The sequence below is a fragment of the Talpa europaea genome, assembly GCF_964194135.1.
Source record: "Talpa europaea genome assembly, chromosome: 5".
In the NCBI taxonomy this organism is placed as follows: Eukaryota; Metazoa; Chordata; class Mammalia; order Eulipotyphla; family Talpidae; genus Talpa; species Talpa europaea.
Window position 1 is genome coordinate 32,391,588 of NC_140071.1, and position 15,636 is coordinate 32,407,223.

Here is a 15,636-nt window from a genome sequence, read left to right on the forward strand (position 1 = left end):
ATTGTTTCATAAAGGTTAGCGGTATCGGACAATGGTCTCTTGGAATGATATTAAGAGAATGCCGTAGGTGTCAGTTACCTGGTGCGCTAGTTCATGGGCTATGACTCTGGTGACCCACAGTTTATCAGAAGCAGAAGAGGTTTTGGGATCAAAGAGCAGTGATGTCTCTCGATATGTGATGAGCCCCCAATTTTCCATGGCTCCGGATCCAAAGTCAGGAATGGCAATTAGATCTAAAAAAAAGGAACAATGACACTTGATCATGTGGCATCCATGCCAGGAGTGGGCCTTGCTTCCTCCTCAAATATCTTTTAATATACGAAAGCAGACTTTCCAAAAACACCAAGAATCTCTTAACATTGGCATGTTATTTTGTGGCTGTATTGAAAATAAACAGTACCCATTACCAAGGAGAATAAATTCTATAAGTGCAGTTTTTGTTGTAGCTGAAGTAACATATAGACATTCAATCTTTTTTTTTTTTAAGATTTATTTATGCATAGAATAGCTGGAGTGTAGGTCAGAGGTGCGGGGCGGGGGGATGAGAGGATTCACCAGAGGCAGGGTGGGGAGGAAAATAGGCAGATCTACTAAAATACACCACTGCGGGAGCAGTGGGTGAGACAGGAGAGGTCTGCTATACCATATGTGGGTTAGCTCCCTGGTTGGGGATTAAACTCAGGCTGTATAGGTAATAGCACTGAGACTAACCCCTAGGCCACCAGGGAGACCCCAATCATTTTTTTTCTAAAAGTACTGAACTCTGAAAATAGCCTGTGTGTATCACTGCTAAGAAAATAATTTATTCTAAAATATTCATGTTGTACTTTATATAAGTACTGCTAAAAACTTTAAAGACAGAAGGTATCAAATAATTTATAAAATGTTTGATATTCATCATAAGATGATGAACTAATTTCTACAAAAAAGAAAGACAAAGGATTTTTATATTTTTAAAAGATGACTTTTAGAGAGACATTAACCAAAACAAAGAGACACCCTACTAATTGGGAGAAAATTTTTGCACTCCACACAACTGATAAGGGATCGATCACAAAGATATACAAAAAGCTCACATGACTATCAGTTAAAACAAAGTAAACAATCCAGTCAAAAAATGGGCAGAAGAACTCAAAAGACACTTCTCCAAAGAGGAAATGCAAATGTCCAACAGACATATGAAAAAATGTTTAACGTCCCTCATAATCAGGGAAATGCAAATCAAAACCATAATGAGATATCACCTTATACCAGTAAGAAGGGCACATATTAAAAAAACTAGCAACAACAAATGTTGGTGAGGATGTGGTAACAAACGAATTCTCCTACACTGCTGGTGGGAGTGCAAACTGGTCCAGCCACTATGGAAAGCTCTGTGGAGTTTCCTCAGCCTACTAAAAATGGAACATATGACCCAGCAATTCCACTCCTAGGGATCTATCCAAAGGACACAAAAACAATAATTCAAAAGGATACCTGCACCCCTATGTTTATTGCAGCACTATTTACAATAGGTAAGACTTGGAGACAACCCAAATGCCCAAAAATAGATGACTGGATCAAGAAGATGGTATATATACACAACAGAATACTATTAAGCAATCAAAAAGATAAACTAATGCCATTTGTAGCAACATGGATGGAGCTAGAAGGGATTATGCTCCATGAAAAAAGTCAGAAGCAAAAAGAAAAATATTGGATGGTTTCACTTATAGGAGGAATATAGGTGGGAAAATAAGGGATCAGGGATTAAAAATAACAATTAAAAAAACACAACACAACAAAACAAAAAGATGCCTTTGAGGAGGAATCTCCAAAAATATTTGAATTAATTTTTAATTCAATTAATTGATATTGACTCAATTAATGAATATTTGAATTAATATTTCAAGCATATATGGCCTGTTTTTTGAACAGGTGTCCTAGGACAGTAGAGGGGGAAAGCCATGGGCATTAATACTTTCTGGTTTCAATTTTCTTTTCAGTATTGATCTTTACTTCTTAACAAAGTCTGGGGAGGGGGAAGTAAAATTTAATCACCTTTGAGCAACTCAGGTATAAGGTATATTTACATTATATCTCTGTGTGTATGTATAACTTTTTGCAAAGACTTCATATAGGTTAGAAATTTTATGACTAATATTTAATCTTGAAATTCATTTTTCTTATTCTGCAAGGTCATTGTGTAAGAAGTACTATTTGGCTAAAAAGGAAGGTAAGTTTTTCCAAGTTTGTAATGAAACAATGCATTTGGTTTGTAATCACTTTGCCTGGAATTAATACTGGTTAAGTCTAGTGAATAAAGTCAATTATTTATAATATGGTCAAAAAATAAATAAACAATATTAAAGATTCATATTCATTAACACTTCAAATGTGGGAATGACTCCTTTCTAAATTGCATTGATAATTTTATACTAGAGGCCCATACCACTAGAGGTGCTTGTTTTTATTCTATTTTTTCTTAAGTTAGTTTTTTCTCTTCTTAGTTTTCAAATACATTTCATATTATCTTCAAGGTTGCATTTTTCATGAGCAATATAGCATAGTTGATAGCTGTTGATTGATTTTTTTCCTTGACTTTTGACATAGAGGAAAGCAGTAGATTATGGGTAAACTGAATTAAGTAAATCTGTACTAAGGGGTTTATAGAATCTACACTATAATAATATGGTGAGACTCAGGAATTGTATGAATAAGGCCCTTGGGGATGTCTTTCAATGGTCCTTTTTAATTTTTCTAAGAAAAGCTGTATGGAAGTTGGGAGGAAAGGAAAGGAATGATATGATAAGGAGTATGTCCTAAAGTCCAAAGGAAAAAAAAGGTTTTTGATTGTCAGAAACTATAAAAACTAATCTACATAAATTATGAAGCTTGTCATGCTTTTTATATGTTCTGCAACATTCTAAAAATCACAACTTTTATTTTTTGGGATATAAAATTAAAACCAAGATAGGCTATTTGTATCTTCTCTTACAAAGATCTACCACTGCCATATTCATGTTATCTGTTTTCCACAAAAATACTTAGAGTCTTATATTCCCTGGCTTAATTTCCATTCTCAATGCATTCTTAATAACATATAAAGGAATAATTTTCAGCAGTTTATATAATCCTTTTTTATATATACTTATGTAAAAGATTGCTGGTCTATACAAATATGGTATCGAAAAAATACGTGCTCCAGAAAACACATCCAATTAAACCTAGCAGGCAATGCTGCTATTTTAATATCAATCCGATAAAATAATAGAAAAAAAAGAATTTCACTATTCAGGTTTCATATAAATACTCTATTTTCTGCACTTAAAACCATTCTGAGCTATAAATGATTGTGTCCTCGGCTTACCTTTCAATCTTCATTTAAATCACATATAGAGAGGGAAGAAAGCAAAGCAAGTCTAGAAGTAAAAATAAAGGAAATGATGTGGAATTTGAACCTACCTAGCTTGGGGAGTGCATAGTTGATATCAAAGTAATTTTCATAAAAGTCAAGTAGCTTCAGTGATGCTTCCAAAGCGTAGTGCGTTTGATCCCATTTGTCTGGGGATGCATAGATGGACACCTGAGAAATATTGATCAGAAATAGTCTTAAGTGACAGCTCTATGACAGCATAATTCTATTTCTAACAACCCTCATCCAAGAAAGGCAGATGGCACTTTTCAAGAAATTATTAGATACCATTAAGCATAAGTAAAGTATGAAATCATACGTGTGTTTGGAAAATTACAACTGGCCCTCCACCTTCTATTAGAATCTATTGCCTAGGTGCTGATTGATAAATTTCCAGTTATATGAACTCATTATACCAGGCGTGCCCTTGAACCCATCACTGATATATCCTAATACTTGAGAACTAGCTTTCCAAAAGTATGACCACCAACACAAATTCAAATATAATGTAAGTCCATGATGTGGGGAACCTTCAAGAATTTACTGAATTATACAGTGACCCTCTCCCACCCCAAGTAACTAGCCACAATGTGGGAAAAAAACCATTAGATGCCAAATTTCTTGGTTCAAGTATTTTCATTTCATGACCCATTTTCATGCCCTGAATTAGCCAAAGAGCCATAGAACATGTAAAATAAGAATATATATTTCAGTGGTTTATCAGGTACTGTGCTAAATGCTTACATGTAAAGTCTAACTTAATCTTCTCACCAGTCCTATGAAGTAGGTGTTACCATCTTCATTTTAGAGTTGAAACAATGGAAACACAAGGAGATTAGGTAACGTCCTCTAAATCACTCATGTATAGTTATAGACCTTATCTATGCACATAAATAGCCAAGTGCAGGAGTGCCTCAATATTTATGGAGTGCCAAGATCATAATATATATGTAAAGCTCCTAATGCATTTATTATGCAAAGCTCATAATATATATGTGTGTATATATGAATATATACACACTCACACATACACATATATATATATCTGCATATCCACAGGAATATGTCAATTCTCTGTAGCCTAAAATGCCAACAGCTATTTTAGAATTATTTTTATAAGCATTATTTTATAGTTCTTTGAATATGATTTTATATTTATTGTTTGGTTCCTCGGAAGAAGGAATTCTTTTTTATCTTCAGTGTTTCTACTGACATTTAATAATCATTGAGTGCCATTTGCAAACATCTAAAAATTATGATGATCTCCTGTCATTGAGGAAAAACTTATAGAGAACAAATTAGAGAAAATAAGATTGTTTTAAATAAGATGCTGATTAAAAAATCCTTATGGTACTTCCATGTAATATAGTATCATGCAATTATAATATACTAAAAATAGTGGCATAATTTAATGAAAATTGAGCAAAACAATATATACATTTAGTATATATTGTTACTGTTACTGTATATAGCCTCTTATATTGAAACATAGAAGATAGGTGGAAGGTTTACACTAATATCAGAAGCTATATTTTGGTGATGGTGATTATTTTATTTTTTGCCTATCTCTATTTTGTAAAATAAGCATGATGCTCTTATAGTAAGCAAAAAAGCTTGAAGAAAATAGAGGAGTCCACTGTCCTTTTCTGCACTTTTTTTTTTAACAATTGTTTTATTTATGCATACAAGAGCTGGGGTACAGGCCAGAGTTGTGGAGGGTGAGAGGACTCACCAGAGACAGAGTGGGGAACAGAACAGGCAGATTGACTGAAATACACTGCTGAGGTGAGCAGTGGGCGAGTCAGTAGAGGTATATTGACCATATATTACATGAAAATTACAGGAGAGATCTGCCGCGCCACGTGGGTGGCTCCCTGACTGGGGATCGATCTCGTGCTGCAATGGCTGTAGATAGCTTCATAGGTTGCATCTTAACCATTTGCGCCACGAGGGAGGCCCTTTTGCACGTGTTTGAAATTAGAACTCAGTCTCACCTTAACCCCTGAAGAGCTTGTGCCACTCACAGAGTTGAAATCACAAACTATGTAGGCTACAAGGTATGTACTCATTTTTACAGTAGTTTCAAAATGATCTTCCAAGAGGCCTCCTTCAAGTTCAATTGTCTTAACCTATATACAAGAAGGGAAAGAATAGAAATTAAAAATTGGAATATTTCACAACTACACCAATGACTTAAGACAGATAAATTAGAGGAAAATCTGGCACTCCCAGGAGACTGAATGCTCTAATAAGAGATTAATGGCTTTTCACACATTGTAGCCTTCCCTCCTTACTTTGTCCCTGAATTTCCTTAAAAACACAATGCAGTGCTTTGGGATCCCAAAATGATAAATCTTATTTTATCACTTTAAAGCATAAAAACATTTTGGATGTTTCTTCTTTCTAGGAATGTAATTATTATTGACACTGGCATAAATTCAATTTCCATGCTTCTAAGTAAAAGTTCAGGAGAACGGTCCCTTTCTCTTTGTTATACAATAAACAGTGATCTCTGTTGCAGAAGGAAACAAGAAACAACCCAGTGCTAGATGCTTTGCATTATATTTAATCCTCTTATTATTTGTGTATGAGGTAGGTGTTATTTCACAGGTGAGGAACAGTTTCAGTAATGCTAACTCAATTGCCCCAAGTCACACGGCTAGTTCCATGGCAGAACCAAGACAGGATGTAAGCGTGTGACTGCAAAGGCATTGCTCATTCTTCACTCGCTGTGTGACTGCTTGAGTCATAGTCTTATTTTATCTTTGCTTCATTGATTCAGCAATGAGAGCGGTCAGGCCAAGGAGGTCATTAGTAATTTAAGCTTCTCCTATCTACTGAGGAAGCAAAAGGCTTTAAACCTACAGACTAGTCAGTTTTAGCCATCAAATTCACTGTGTCATCACTAAGTTGTGCCTTTATTTACTCTGGATGGTTCTTCCTATGGGTGGTCTCCACCATGGTACAATAGTCTTACTAATATATATATATATATATATATATATATATATATATATAAATTATTCTGAACATATCACTTTCTTCAAATTGGTAACAACTCTTAGACTACATCATTCGTCCTGCATTGCCACCCCTCTCCCCACCCCCCCACACACATTTCAGGTGTGTGTGACAGTGCTAACCAAGCTTATTGTGACAGTGCTATGCAAGCTTATTGAGTGTGTTTTGTGTTTGAAAAAGATTAGTTTGCTTTGGTGAGGGAAAACAGCTTGAAGCATGACCATAAACTGCCAAGTGGCACATTTTTGTGCTATTAGATTCTATAGAATTAAATTAAAATCAAATTAAATTTGACAGATTTTAATTCTACAGAATTCTATTTAAAGAAAACAATTCCTAAGTTCTGATAAAGCAGAAGATACTGACTGAATACTCTAATAAAGATAAGGAGTATATAGAGGGCTGTAATTTTTATGCCTGTTTAGCAAATTAATTTTACCAACTGCAAAATCCTTTTTTTTAGGAGTCTGATTCAATCAGAGTTACATGGGCACATATTCCAGCAGAGGAGAGTGCTTGTGGTGAATGCTGAGGAAAGAGCATTGTGATTTTCTTCTGACCAAACTCAGCAACAAAACCACTTAGTCAAGTGTGTGGAGGGTGACAGGAGGAGGAAGACTTGGACTATGCGGACACAACAATCTATGACACTAGACAACTGGTGGTGGAGATGGCTAGGAGACAGATGGAAATTCCCTCTAATTCCCCCACCCCCATAAAGATGGACACTGCATTTTGTATAGCGATCTGGAGTGATCCATGTGGATTAACACTGCCTTAAATGGAAACGTATGGGGTATTAGTATACATTTTTTCAGGATGGTGATGTAAGCTCCAAGTATAAAACATTTGTTGCAAGACAAAGATTTAGCTGTTTTCTCAAGGCTGGCAGGACTGTGCTTGCATCACAAGTGTCACCCCAGCAGGTGTGAGTTCCCTTAAGGAATGAAGGGAGCAAAAACATGCCCAGAAGATAGGCTGCCTTTACCAGTGCTTGGGTGGCTACTGCACTGCCCTTAAATGTTGCATTCTTAACTAGACATTGAGAACTGAGTGTGTGTTGCTTCCCCCCATGAGTCCATAACCCATCTGATGTGCTATGATTATTATCCAGGGAGTATGATTACATATTTACTCCAGTGCTGCCTTTTTGGCTAACCATGAAAGCCTGGGTAGGGTATGTCAATGAGAAGCAGAAAGTTAACCCAGTATTTGCTGGGGAAAAAGTATGATCCAGAGAACTGGTCAACAAGGCAATGCAAAGATTCAGGGATTGTATAAAATATTTCTGAAGTATTCACTTGCTTTTCCCTAAATATAAAAAGTGTTTGGAGGTTTCTGAAATTAGAAATTTTCAATTCTAATACAAAAATGAAATGGTAACTTGTGTTTGCATCAGTTTAATTAAAAATCTTTACCAATGAAATTTTCACATTACCCTCCAAGATTATCATATGAAAAATTATATTAATAAAAAGCTGCAAGGAAAGAAACTAAATTGCCTTTAAATTCACATTTAGTTAGGAAAAAAAAAAGACCTGGAGTTAAGTCAGGAGATCATTTTACCTGAAAACGAGAGGGCTAATAAAATTGCTGTCTGTACAATCACGGAAAAACTGGCGTATGCGTCACAGGGACTCTTGTTCCTTTTTCCCTTGATCTGCTCTGCCTGTATTTCAAAGCAAATACCTTTCCCAGCATTAAACAAACATCTGGGGAAATTCAGTGTCTAGTATTTCAGCTCAATTCTCCCTTTCCTCCATGGAGGGGTCACTGCTGAGGCAATGAGGACAATAGGATAGGGCCACCTGCTGGCTTATGAAGACTCAGGAGAGCCTCTATTTTTGTCCTACTTTCCAAGCAGCAATGGGGGAAATATTTTACATTGTGCTCAACAGCACAAATGGCAAGTGCATCACTAGTGAATATCAAATAAAGCTCAGGTTCTGCCACGTCTTTGAGGGTTTCTGCATTTTTGAATTACAAATACGAACCAAGTGTTTCAAAGGTCTCTTTCAACTAAAAAATGTATAACCACAATAAATAATTTTTATAAATAAATTTAAGAAGCACCTGTGGAACTTAAAAGAAGGATTTCTAAATTTCATTGTAGAGTCCTGATCAAAATTTCCCAGAGTGTGCACCAGACTGGACCCTCAAGGAACTTTCCATTTCATTCCCTGAGTTGGCAGCAGTGGCAGCACCTGGGAGCTTGTTAGAAAGGCAGGATTGTTAGCTCACCCCAAGAACTACTGAATCAGAATGTGAATTTTAACAAGATCCTGGCTTGATTCATTGTGAGTATTATAGTTTGAGAAGTGTTGCTCTAGGTGATTCTGAATTTCATTGCTGGCCCAGTAACCCTGACTTAAAAGAACACTGTTTCCATAAAAACAGACAAAAATATAAGTCACATTCTTGTATAACAAAACCTCATGTTAAAATATAGATGGATGGGGATTATTATATATTATATAGATGGATAAAACAAATTAATGGCTTACATCCTGAAAACAGAAGAAATATTAAAAAATACCACGACAAAGACCAAAGCTCAACTTAAAGGTGATTCCCCAATTTAGCAATACCTTTGGCATGTTGGATAGTGCAATGTGTCTGCTCTCTCTTCTTATCTTGATTGAAAAGTTGGCTTTGAACAATGGTTCATCAAAGCAAGGGAAAGCCATTCGTGCTTCGGTTGGCTCAAAATCTGTTACTGCAATTGTTCTGTAAAAAAATGCAACCCCATCCCAATCCCTGGTCAGAATATACAAGCAAAAACAAAACAAAACCAAAGAAAAAATGAACTTGTGCCTTTGGAATATTACTTGTAGGTAATATATTTTATTGCTCAAACTATAATCTTAAAGAACCCAGACTCTCTATGGAAGTATGAAGGGAAAATTGTATTTCATAGTTGCCAAACATTAATAACTTAGAGGGCAACTCTCTTTTGATTCTCTGCAGACAAAGATGTTGAGGCGCAGGGAACTTGGTTATCTTACTAGTAACCTTAGCCAGTAAATTACTAGTAACCTTAGCCAGTAAATTAAGATAAGCATGCCCAGTCCCTTTGACCTCAAAATTGATCATGAATTATCAGTTAGTGCCATCTCTAAACCAGAGGGTCTCAACCAGACATTCAAAAATTACACATATGAGTGATGTCTTAAGTTGTGCCCCCAGGGAGCAGACACTGATTGATTTAGAACATGTTGCCAAGAGAAATCAGTAAGGGAGTAAGGGAAGAAGAGCAGGGAAAAAGAAGAAGTCAGACCAGGTGTCTACTTCACCTTGATCCTTGAAGTTCTGGACTGGAAATGACACCTTTAAGGTTCTCCCTACTGGAGGAGGCAGGGCTTCACTCTTGACTCTTACCCTGGTACCATTCTCAGCCCCTGGTTTTTGTGGGGGACCAAACACTAATAGCTCTCTCTTCTCTTCAAGGCAGCTCCAGGCTTTAAAATATGCAGGTAGATAGGTACTCTGGCAAATCTCTATACTTCATCACTTTGATAATGCACAAAAATGTAAAATTACTCATTTATTCTCTGGACTTAAAACTTCAATTAAGAAGTAAATCTGGGAAGCAGATTTTGCTTGGAGAAGAAGGGAAAAATAGAAAGGCTGAAGGTCAGAAAAAGGATGAGAAGGGTCAAAAGGGAAAAAGAACTATCAAGAAATTTTTGCTCAGTTTTACTTTCTTTCTATAATAGAGACCGGAGAAAAGAGACTAAAGAGCTAAATGATTTGCTTGGGACTTATGGGGGGTTTATTTGGATCTGGAAGCAGGTAGTACAAATGTAAAGGAATTCCAAGGGTATGGAATAACTTTTACGACTTTAAAATTTTGATTATAGTAAGTCTTTGGAAAAACCAAACATTTTTTTTTTAAAGGCTCAGCCATTCTTTTTTTTATTTTATTTAATTTATTTATTTATTTATTTATTTATTTATTATATTTGTTTGTTTGTTTTGTTTATACATGCACTGGGTACAGTCAGAAGCACGGGAGGGTGAGAGAATTCACCAGAGCCAGAGTGGGGAGCAGAGCAGGCAGAAGGACTGAAGTACACTGCTGAGGGGAGCAGCGGGCAGTAGGAGAGGTCTGCGCGCCATGTGGGATCCTCCTCCGGTGGCCGGGGAGCAGCCGGGGATCGAACCGGCGTCGCAGAGGCCGCGGGCAGCTTCGCAACCCAGCGCTCAACCGCTGCGCCACCGGGGAGGCCCAAAACCAAACATTTTTAAGATTTTCTTTGCTACTTACACAAGTAATTTTAGCTCTGCACACAAAACAATGACCTGCTTCTCAAAGAACTATTATTAACTGAATTATGTTTGTATTTTAGATTAAGGTAGTGTGTGCATGTATATGTGTGTGTGTATATATATATATAGTGTGTATATATGTATATAATGTATGTGTATGTGAGAGAGATTCACAAGATTCACTTGACATTGTCCTGTGAATCATCCTACATGCTAGACTTACCAGGTGACTGGGTATGAAGAGAGCTGACTAATCTTAAGAGTGAAAAATGGCCTGTGGCTAATTTGGGAAGCACTCTGGAAAGTCTTCCAGCTCTTATTCCAAAAAAAATCTCCCCCTGTAGTTTCTCATGCCTCCCAAAATGATATTCTAAAGATTATTTCCTTGGGAAGGAGACTTTATCACTTGAAAAAATGCAAGAAGTCACCACTGGTTACAAGGTGACTTAGCGAAGGTCTTAATAAGTTTCCTATCCAATCTGTGCTGACCCTGAGAACTGAGGCTGCAGAGAGCAAGAACATCCCCAAAGGGAGGGTAATGAATGAACTCAGCAAGGGACTGTCCAAAGTAGACTGCCAAGGGCTGTAGGGTGGGCCTGTGACCCCCCAATGGGCAGTAAGTATCTAAGGTGGGAGGAGAATAGTAGCATGCAGCAGACACTGCTAAAGTTGCCTACCAATATCCGTTCCCCTTTCTCAGATCTCACAGAATCTGGACAGGCATCTGTCCACATAGAAGAATCACTGCTTCAGACTCTCTTACAATGTAGTGTAGCCTATCTTTCTGGCCTAGTTGAACTTACTGGGTAGGGAAACTTAATCAAAGGAGGTAGACTCAACTGGAATATATCTTTTTGCCTTTTCTTTTTGGCATTCCCTCTTATTCCTGTGAGGGATGTAAACCGAGTGCTGAGAGAGGCAGAAATCATCATGTATTAAGAAGAAAGCTATATATATGCAAAGGGTGTTGAGCAGAAAGATGAAGCCTGGGATCTGCTAATGCTAAGGAGCATTGTAACAAACCTGAGTTGTCCTACTTCTGAATTTCTTGATGCATAAGAAAAATAGCCCCCTACACGGTTAAACTATTGTATTTGGGTTCTTTTAACTGACACTTGAAAACACCTGATAAAAGGTGGGAAAGCCCTGAAGTCAGACACCTCTTCTCTTATAGAATAGACCCTTAATGAGAACGCATGTTTGATTCCTCTCCTTCTCTCTCCTCACATTACCAATATGTAATCAAATTCTGTCTGTTTCATGATCCAGAACACATGCCAAATTCAATCACTTCACTCCATAAGCATTGCACTAACCCGGCCCAAGCCATGATCATTGCTTGCCTGAATTACTGAGATGGACTCCTAAATGGATACTTTCTTCTGTTTTTCCTTTTTTTTTTTTTTTGTGGGACCCTCGCTGGCGGGGAAGGAACCGGCGCTGCAGAGGCTGCGGGCAGCCTCGCAGCCCAGCACTCAACCGCTGCACCACCAGGGGAGGCCCTATTTTTCCTTTTAATAAAGCACCCTCAGTAGACACTAGATTTTTATACACCACTAGAGTAAAGACCTAAATTCTTTACAAGAGGCCCTAAGTTATTGCATGATCTGACCCTTTTCTACTCTTTATTTCCCTTGTCACTCTCCTCAAGCCACGCCAGCCTTCTTTCTATTCTCAATCAATCACACCTTCCAACCTTTGCATTTTGTTGCTCCCTTTTCTGGAGACACTTTTCCAAAGATGTAATCATGATTGTCTCCTTTAAAATAAAATTTAGGTAGGTCTTAGTTTAAATGTGCCTCCTTGGAAAGGACTTCCTTTGACCATTCAGCTAAATGAGTACCAATCCCCTGCTATACTTATTCTTGAGCTCAACACCTTGTTTTATTTCCTTCACAGCATTTATTGCTTACCTTGTCCATTTAACTTATTTTCCCACTATATCTCACCACTGTACCTTCAGTGCTCAGAACAGTGCCTGCCACACAACATGTGCTCAATAAACTTGAACTGGCTGGAGAGAGCACAGTTTTCAATTCTTCATACAGACTTGTTCCTGTTTTCTGAATCAAAGGTATGCCATTTCAAAGCACATGTTTTCATTTCCTCTCAGCCCAGATCTCACTTACATTTCCTTCTGGTCCCAGATCAGACTTACCTCCACTGAGATGCCTTCCCCATTTCAACTCTTTCTTCACAGACCTTCTTTTCCAGCACAAAAATGTATGTCTTTTCTCAGACAATTATTGGTTTCTCCTCCTGGTTATTTACCCTTTGGCTGTTTATTCCTTTGCATCCTACCTCCCCAACTTTACTGTGATTTCCTTAAGGGATGGTAGAGCTTCTCTTTCAAGGTTCTAGAGTTTATTGGGTTTTTGTAAGTGACCACTGAAGCCTGCTCCTAGCAGAGTTGTAACCCAGAAAGAAAGTATTACAAGAATCTAAACAACTGGAACAATATCTTACCTTGTTTCACCACCAAGAGTTCTATAGGTGCTTTTATAAAACCCTTCAAAGCCTTCAGCTAACTTGGCCTGGAAGTCAATAGTCACAAAATATCTCATATCAGCCATAAGTTTCTCTGGAACCAGCAGTGCAATCTGTTGATGAGCAGGGTAACTCAAAACATCTAGTGGTTTTCCTGGTTTCTTGTATCTCACATCTTCCTCTGAATGAAGGGTGGCCTTTGTGATTTCAAGATCTTTGCTATGCAAGATGATAAATTGAGTGATGTCTCTGACCAACACTTCAATCTGCTCAGAGGCAACAAAGTCCAGGGTGGTGAGGTTTGGGTGGACATAAAGCTCATAGTGTAGGGGAAAGACCACTCTTGGGAGCCTTAGCTCATGCCAAGGAAATTGTTCTCCATTGGTGGATACATGGAAAGGCCCAGGGTTCTTACTGGGCTGATCATTAGGCAACATCGAGAGCTGAGAACAAAGGCATATTTGGGGCAAGATGATTGTTGAGTAGTAAAATCCGATGTAAACATTAAATATTAGTTTTCTGTGTGAATTAACCATTGCAGGAAAATGGAATGCTAAATGTCTTCTGTAGAACACAAGTTAACATCCAGGCTTAATCTTGTCCATCACACTCTATTAGCTCCAGTTAAGTCACAAAGGATAAGTTTCAGTGAATGGATTAAACCTGGAAGGAAAAAAAAAAAATATTCCAGCATGAAGAAAAAGATTCCAATTCATAAATAAAAATGTTAAAAATAAAAGGATACATGTAAATTAAGAAAACCTGCCCTCTGTCAGAATCACACCCAATGTTCACATAAGAAATGAGAAAGTTGGGCCTCCCCGGTGGCGCAGCGGTTGAGCACTGGGTTGCCAAGCTGCCTGCAGCCTCTGCAGCACTGGTTCGATCCCGGCTGCTCCCTGGCCACCGGAGGAGGATCCCGCATGGCGCGCAGACCTCTCCTGCCACCCGCTGCACCCCTCAGCAGTGTATTTCGGTCCTTCTGCCTGTTCTGCTCCCTGCTCTGGCTCTGGTGAATTCTCTCACCCTTCCGCGCTTCTAACTGTACCCAGTGCTTGTATAAATAAATAAATAAATCTTTAAAAAAAAAGTGAAAGTGAGCTACCATCTGATTGTTATGAATAAAAATCCTTCAAAGCTCAAATAAAAGGACTCTGCCTTAAAATTGCATTGAAAGGATCCCCTCTGCATTGCTGTGCAATGAACAGAAGGCAGGTGAGTAAATTCAGTGTATGTGGGTTGTTTTCAACATTTGGCTACATCATGTTAAGAGCATGCCTGCACACCTAAAGGAAAACTGCATGGGTGTGTCTGTCTTGTTTTAAAGAGTCATAAAGAATTTTCTATACTATTTGGATGCAAGATATTATCACTTATAACTACATTGAATAATATTACCTGAATGGCCTTAATTTAATAAATAATATTACATCGAATAATATTATCTGAAGGGCCTTAATTTTATAACTGCTGGTATAAAGGATGGTTGTCAAGTTAGGCATTTACTCTCGGTTTGCCTCCAATATATCAAAAGACATGGAAATAAAATTTGATTTTATAATATTCTAACTGAGAATATTTTTTAAATTGTTTTGGTCTTTTTCATCTTGGGCTACTTTTGAAAACACAATTAAATCAAATTGAACTCACTGTCTCTTAAGACAATTTTTTTTTTATTACAAGGGTAAAGCTGCAAAACATGTAAAATTAGGCCAAACAATATAGTTAAGTTATATGATTCAACTCTGAATCTACTTACCTCTTTTCTGTTCCAACTAAAACTCATGCATGACTCTTTTTCTTTTTTAATCATTAACAGATTCTTCAGAATTAATTATACAATTACTTTAATTTTTCAATATTAAACATTAATGCAGAGCAATAGATATTGTTAAAGGAATAAAGAAAGTATTTAACTTTAGAACTAGCAAAGACTTTAAAGTCCAGGTAGTACAAATCTTTAGTTTCCAGAAAGAAGAAAGTTTGAATCAGAATCATGACTGAGGGCTTCCCTGGTGGCACAGGGGTTAAAGACAGTGCTGTCAGCCTCTGCAGCAGGAGTTAGATGCCCAGCCTGCCAGGGAGCAAACCATATGGCTAAGTGGACCTCTCCTGTCTCCATGGCTGCTCCCTTCAGCAGTGTATTTCAGTCAGTCTGCCTGTTCTGCTCCCCACTCTCTCTGGTGAATCCTCTCACCACCACCACCACCACCACCACCACCACCACCCACCCCGCACCTCTGGCTTACACCCCAGTTCTTGTATGTATAAATACATAAATCTTTTTTTTTTTTAAGCAGTAAATTGCTACGCAAACAGCTTAAAAAAAAAAGAATTGGGGCTAATTCAAAAACAGCTCTGTGAGCCATGATGTAGTGGAAGCTCTACTATACTGCACTGTACCTTCAATAGCACTGCAGTGAACAAAACACCCAGGGACTGAAGATATGAACATTGCAACAAAC

At 37.6% G+C, this 15,636-nt stretch overlaps 1 protein-coding gene across 1 annotated transcript in view; it reads right to left on the reverse strand.

Annotated features, from left to right (window-relative positions):
* Positions 1-13,743, reverse strand: part of ERAP2 (endoplasmic reticulum aminopeptidase 2) — a gene marked incomplete at its 3' end in the record, with an annotated part of 38,590 nt that extends 24,847 nt beyond the window's left edge. The window contains exons 1-5 of the mRNA XM_084232919.1: positions 13,151-13,743; positions 9,004-9,142; positions 5,389-5,523; positions 3,445-3,565; positions 79-233 (exon numbers count right to left, since the gene is read on the reverse strand). Coding sequence (XP_084089045.1) covers positions 79-233; positions 3,445-3,565; positions 5,389-5,523; positions 9,004-9,142; positions 13,151-13,707 — 1,107 coding nt within the window. The 5' untranslated portion in view covers positions 13,708-13,743. The remainder of the gene's footprint in view (positions 1-78; positions 234-3,444; positions 3,566-5,388; positions 5,524-9,003; positions 9,143-13,150) is intronic.
* Positions 13,744-15,636: the final 1,893 nt, after the last annotated feature.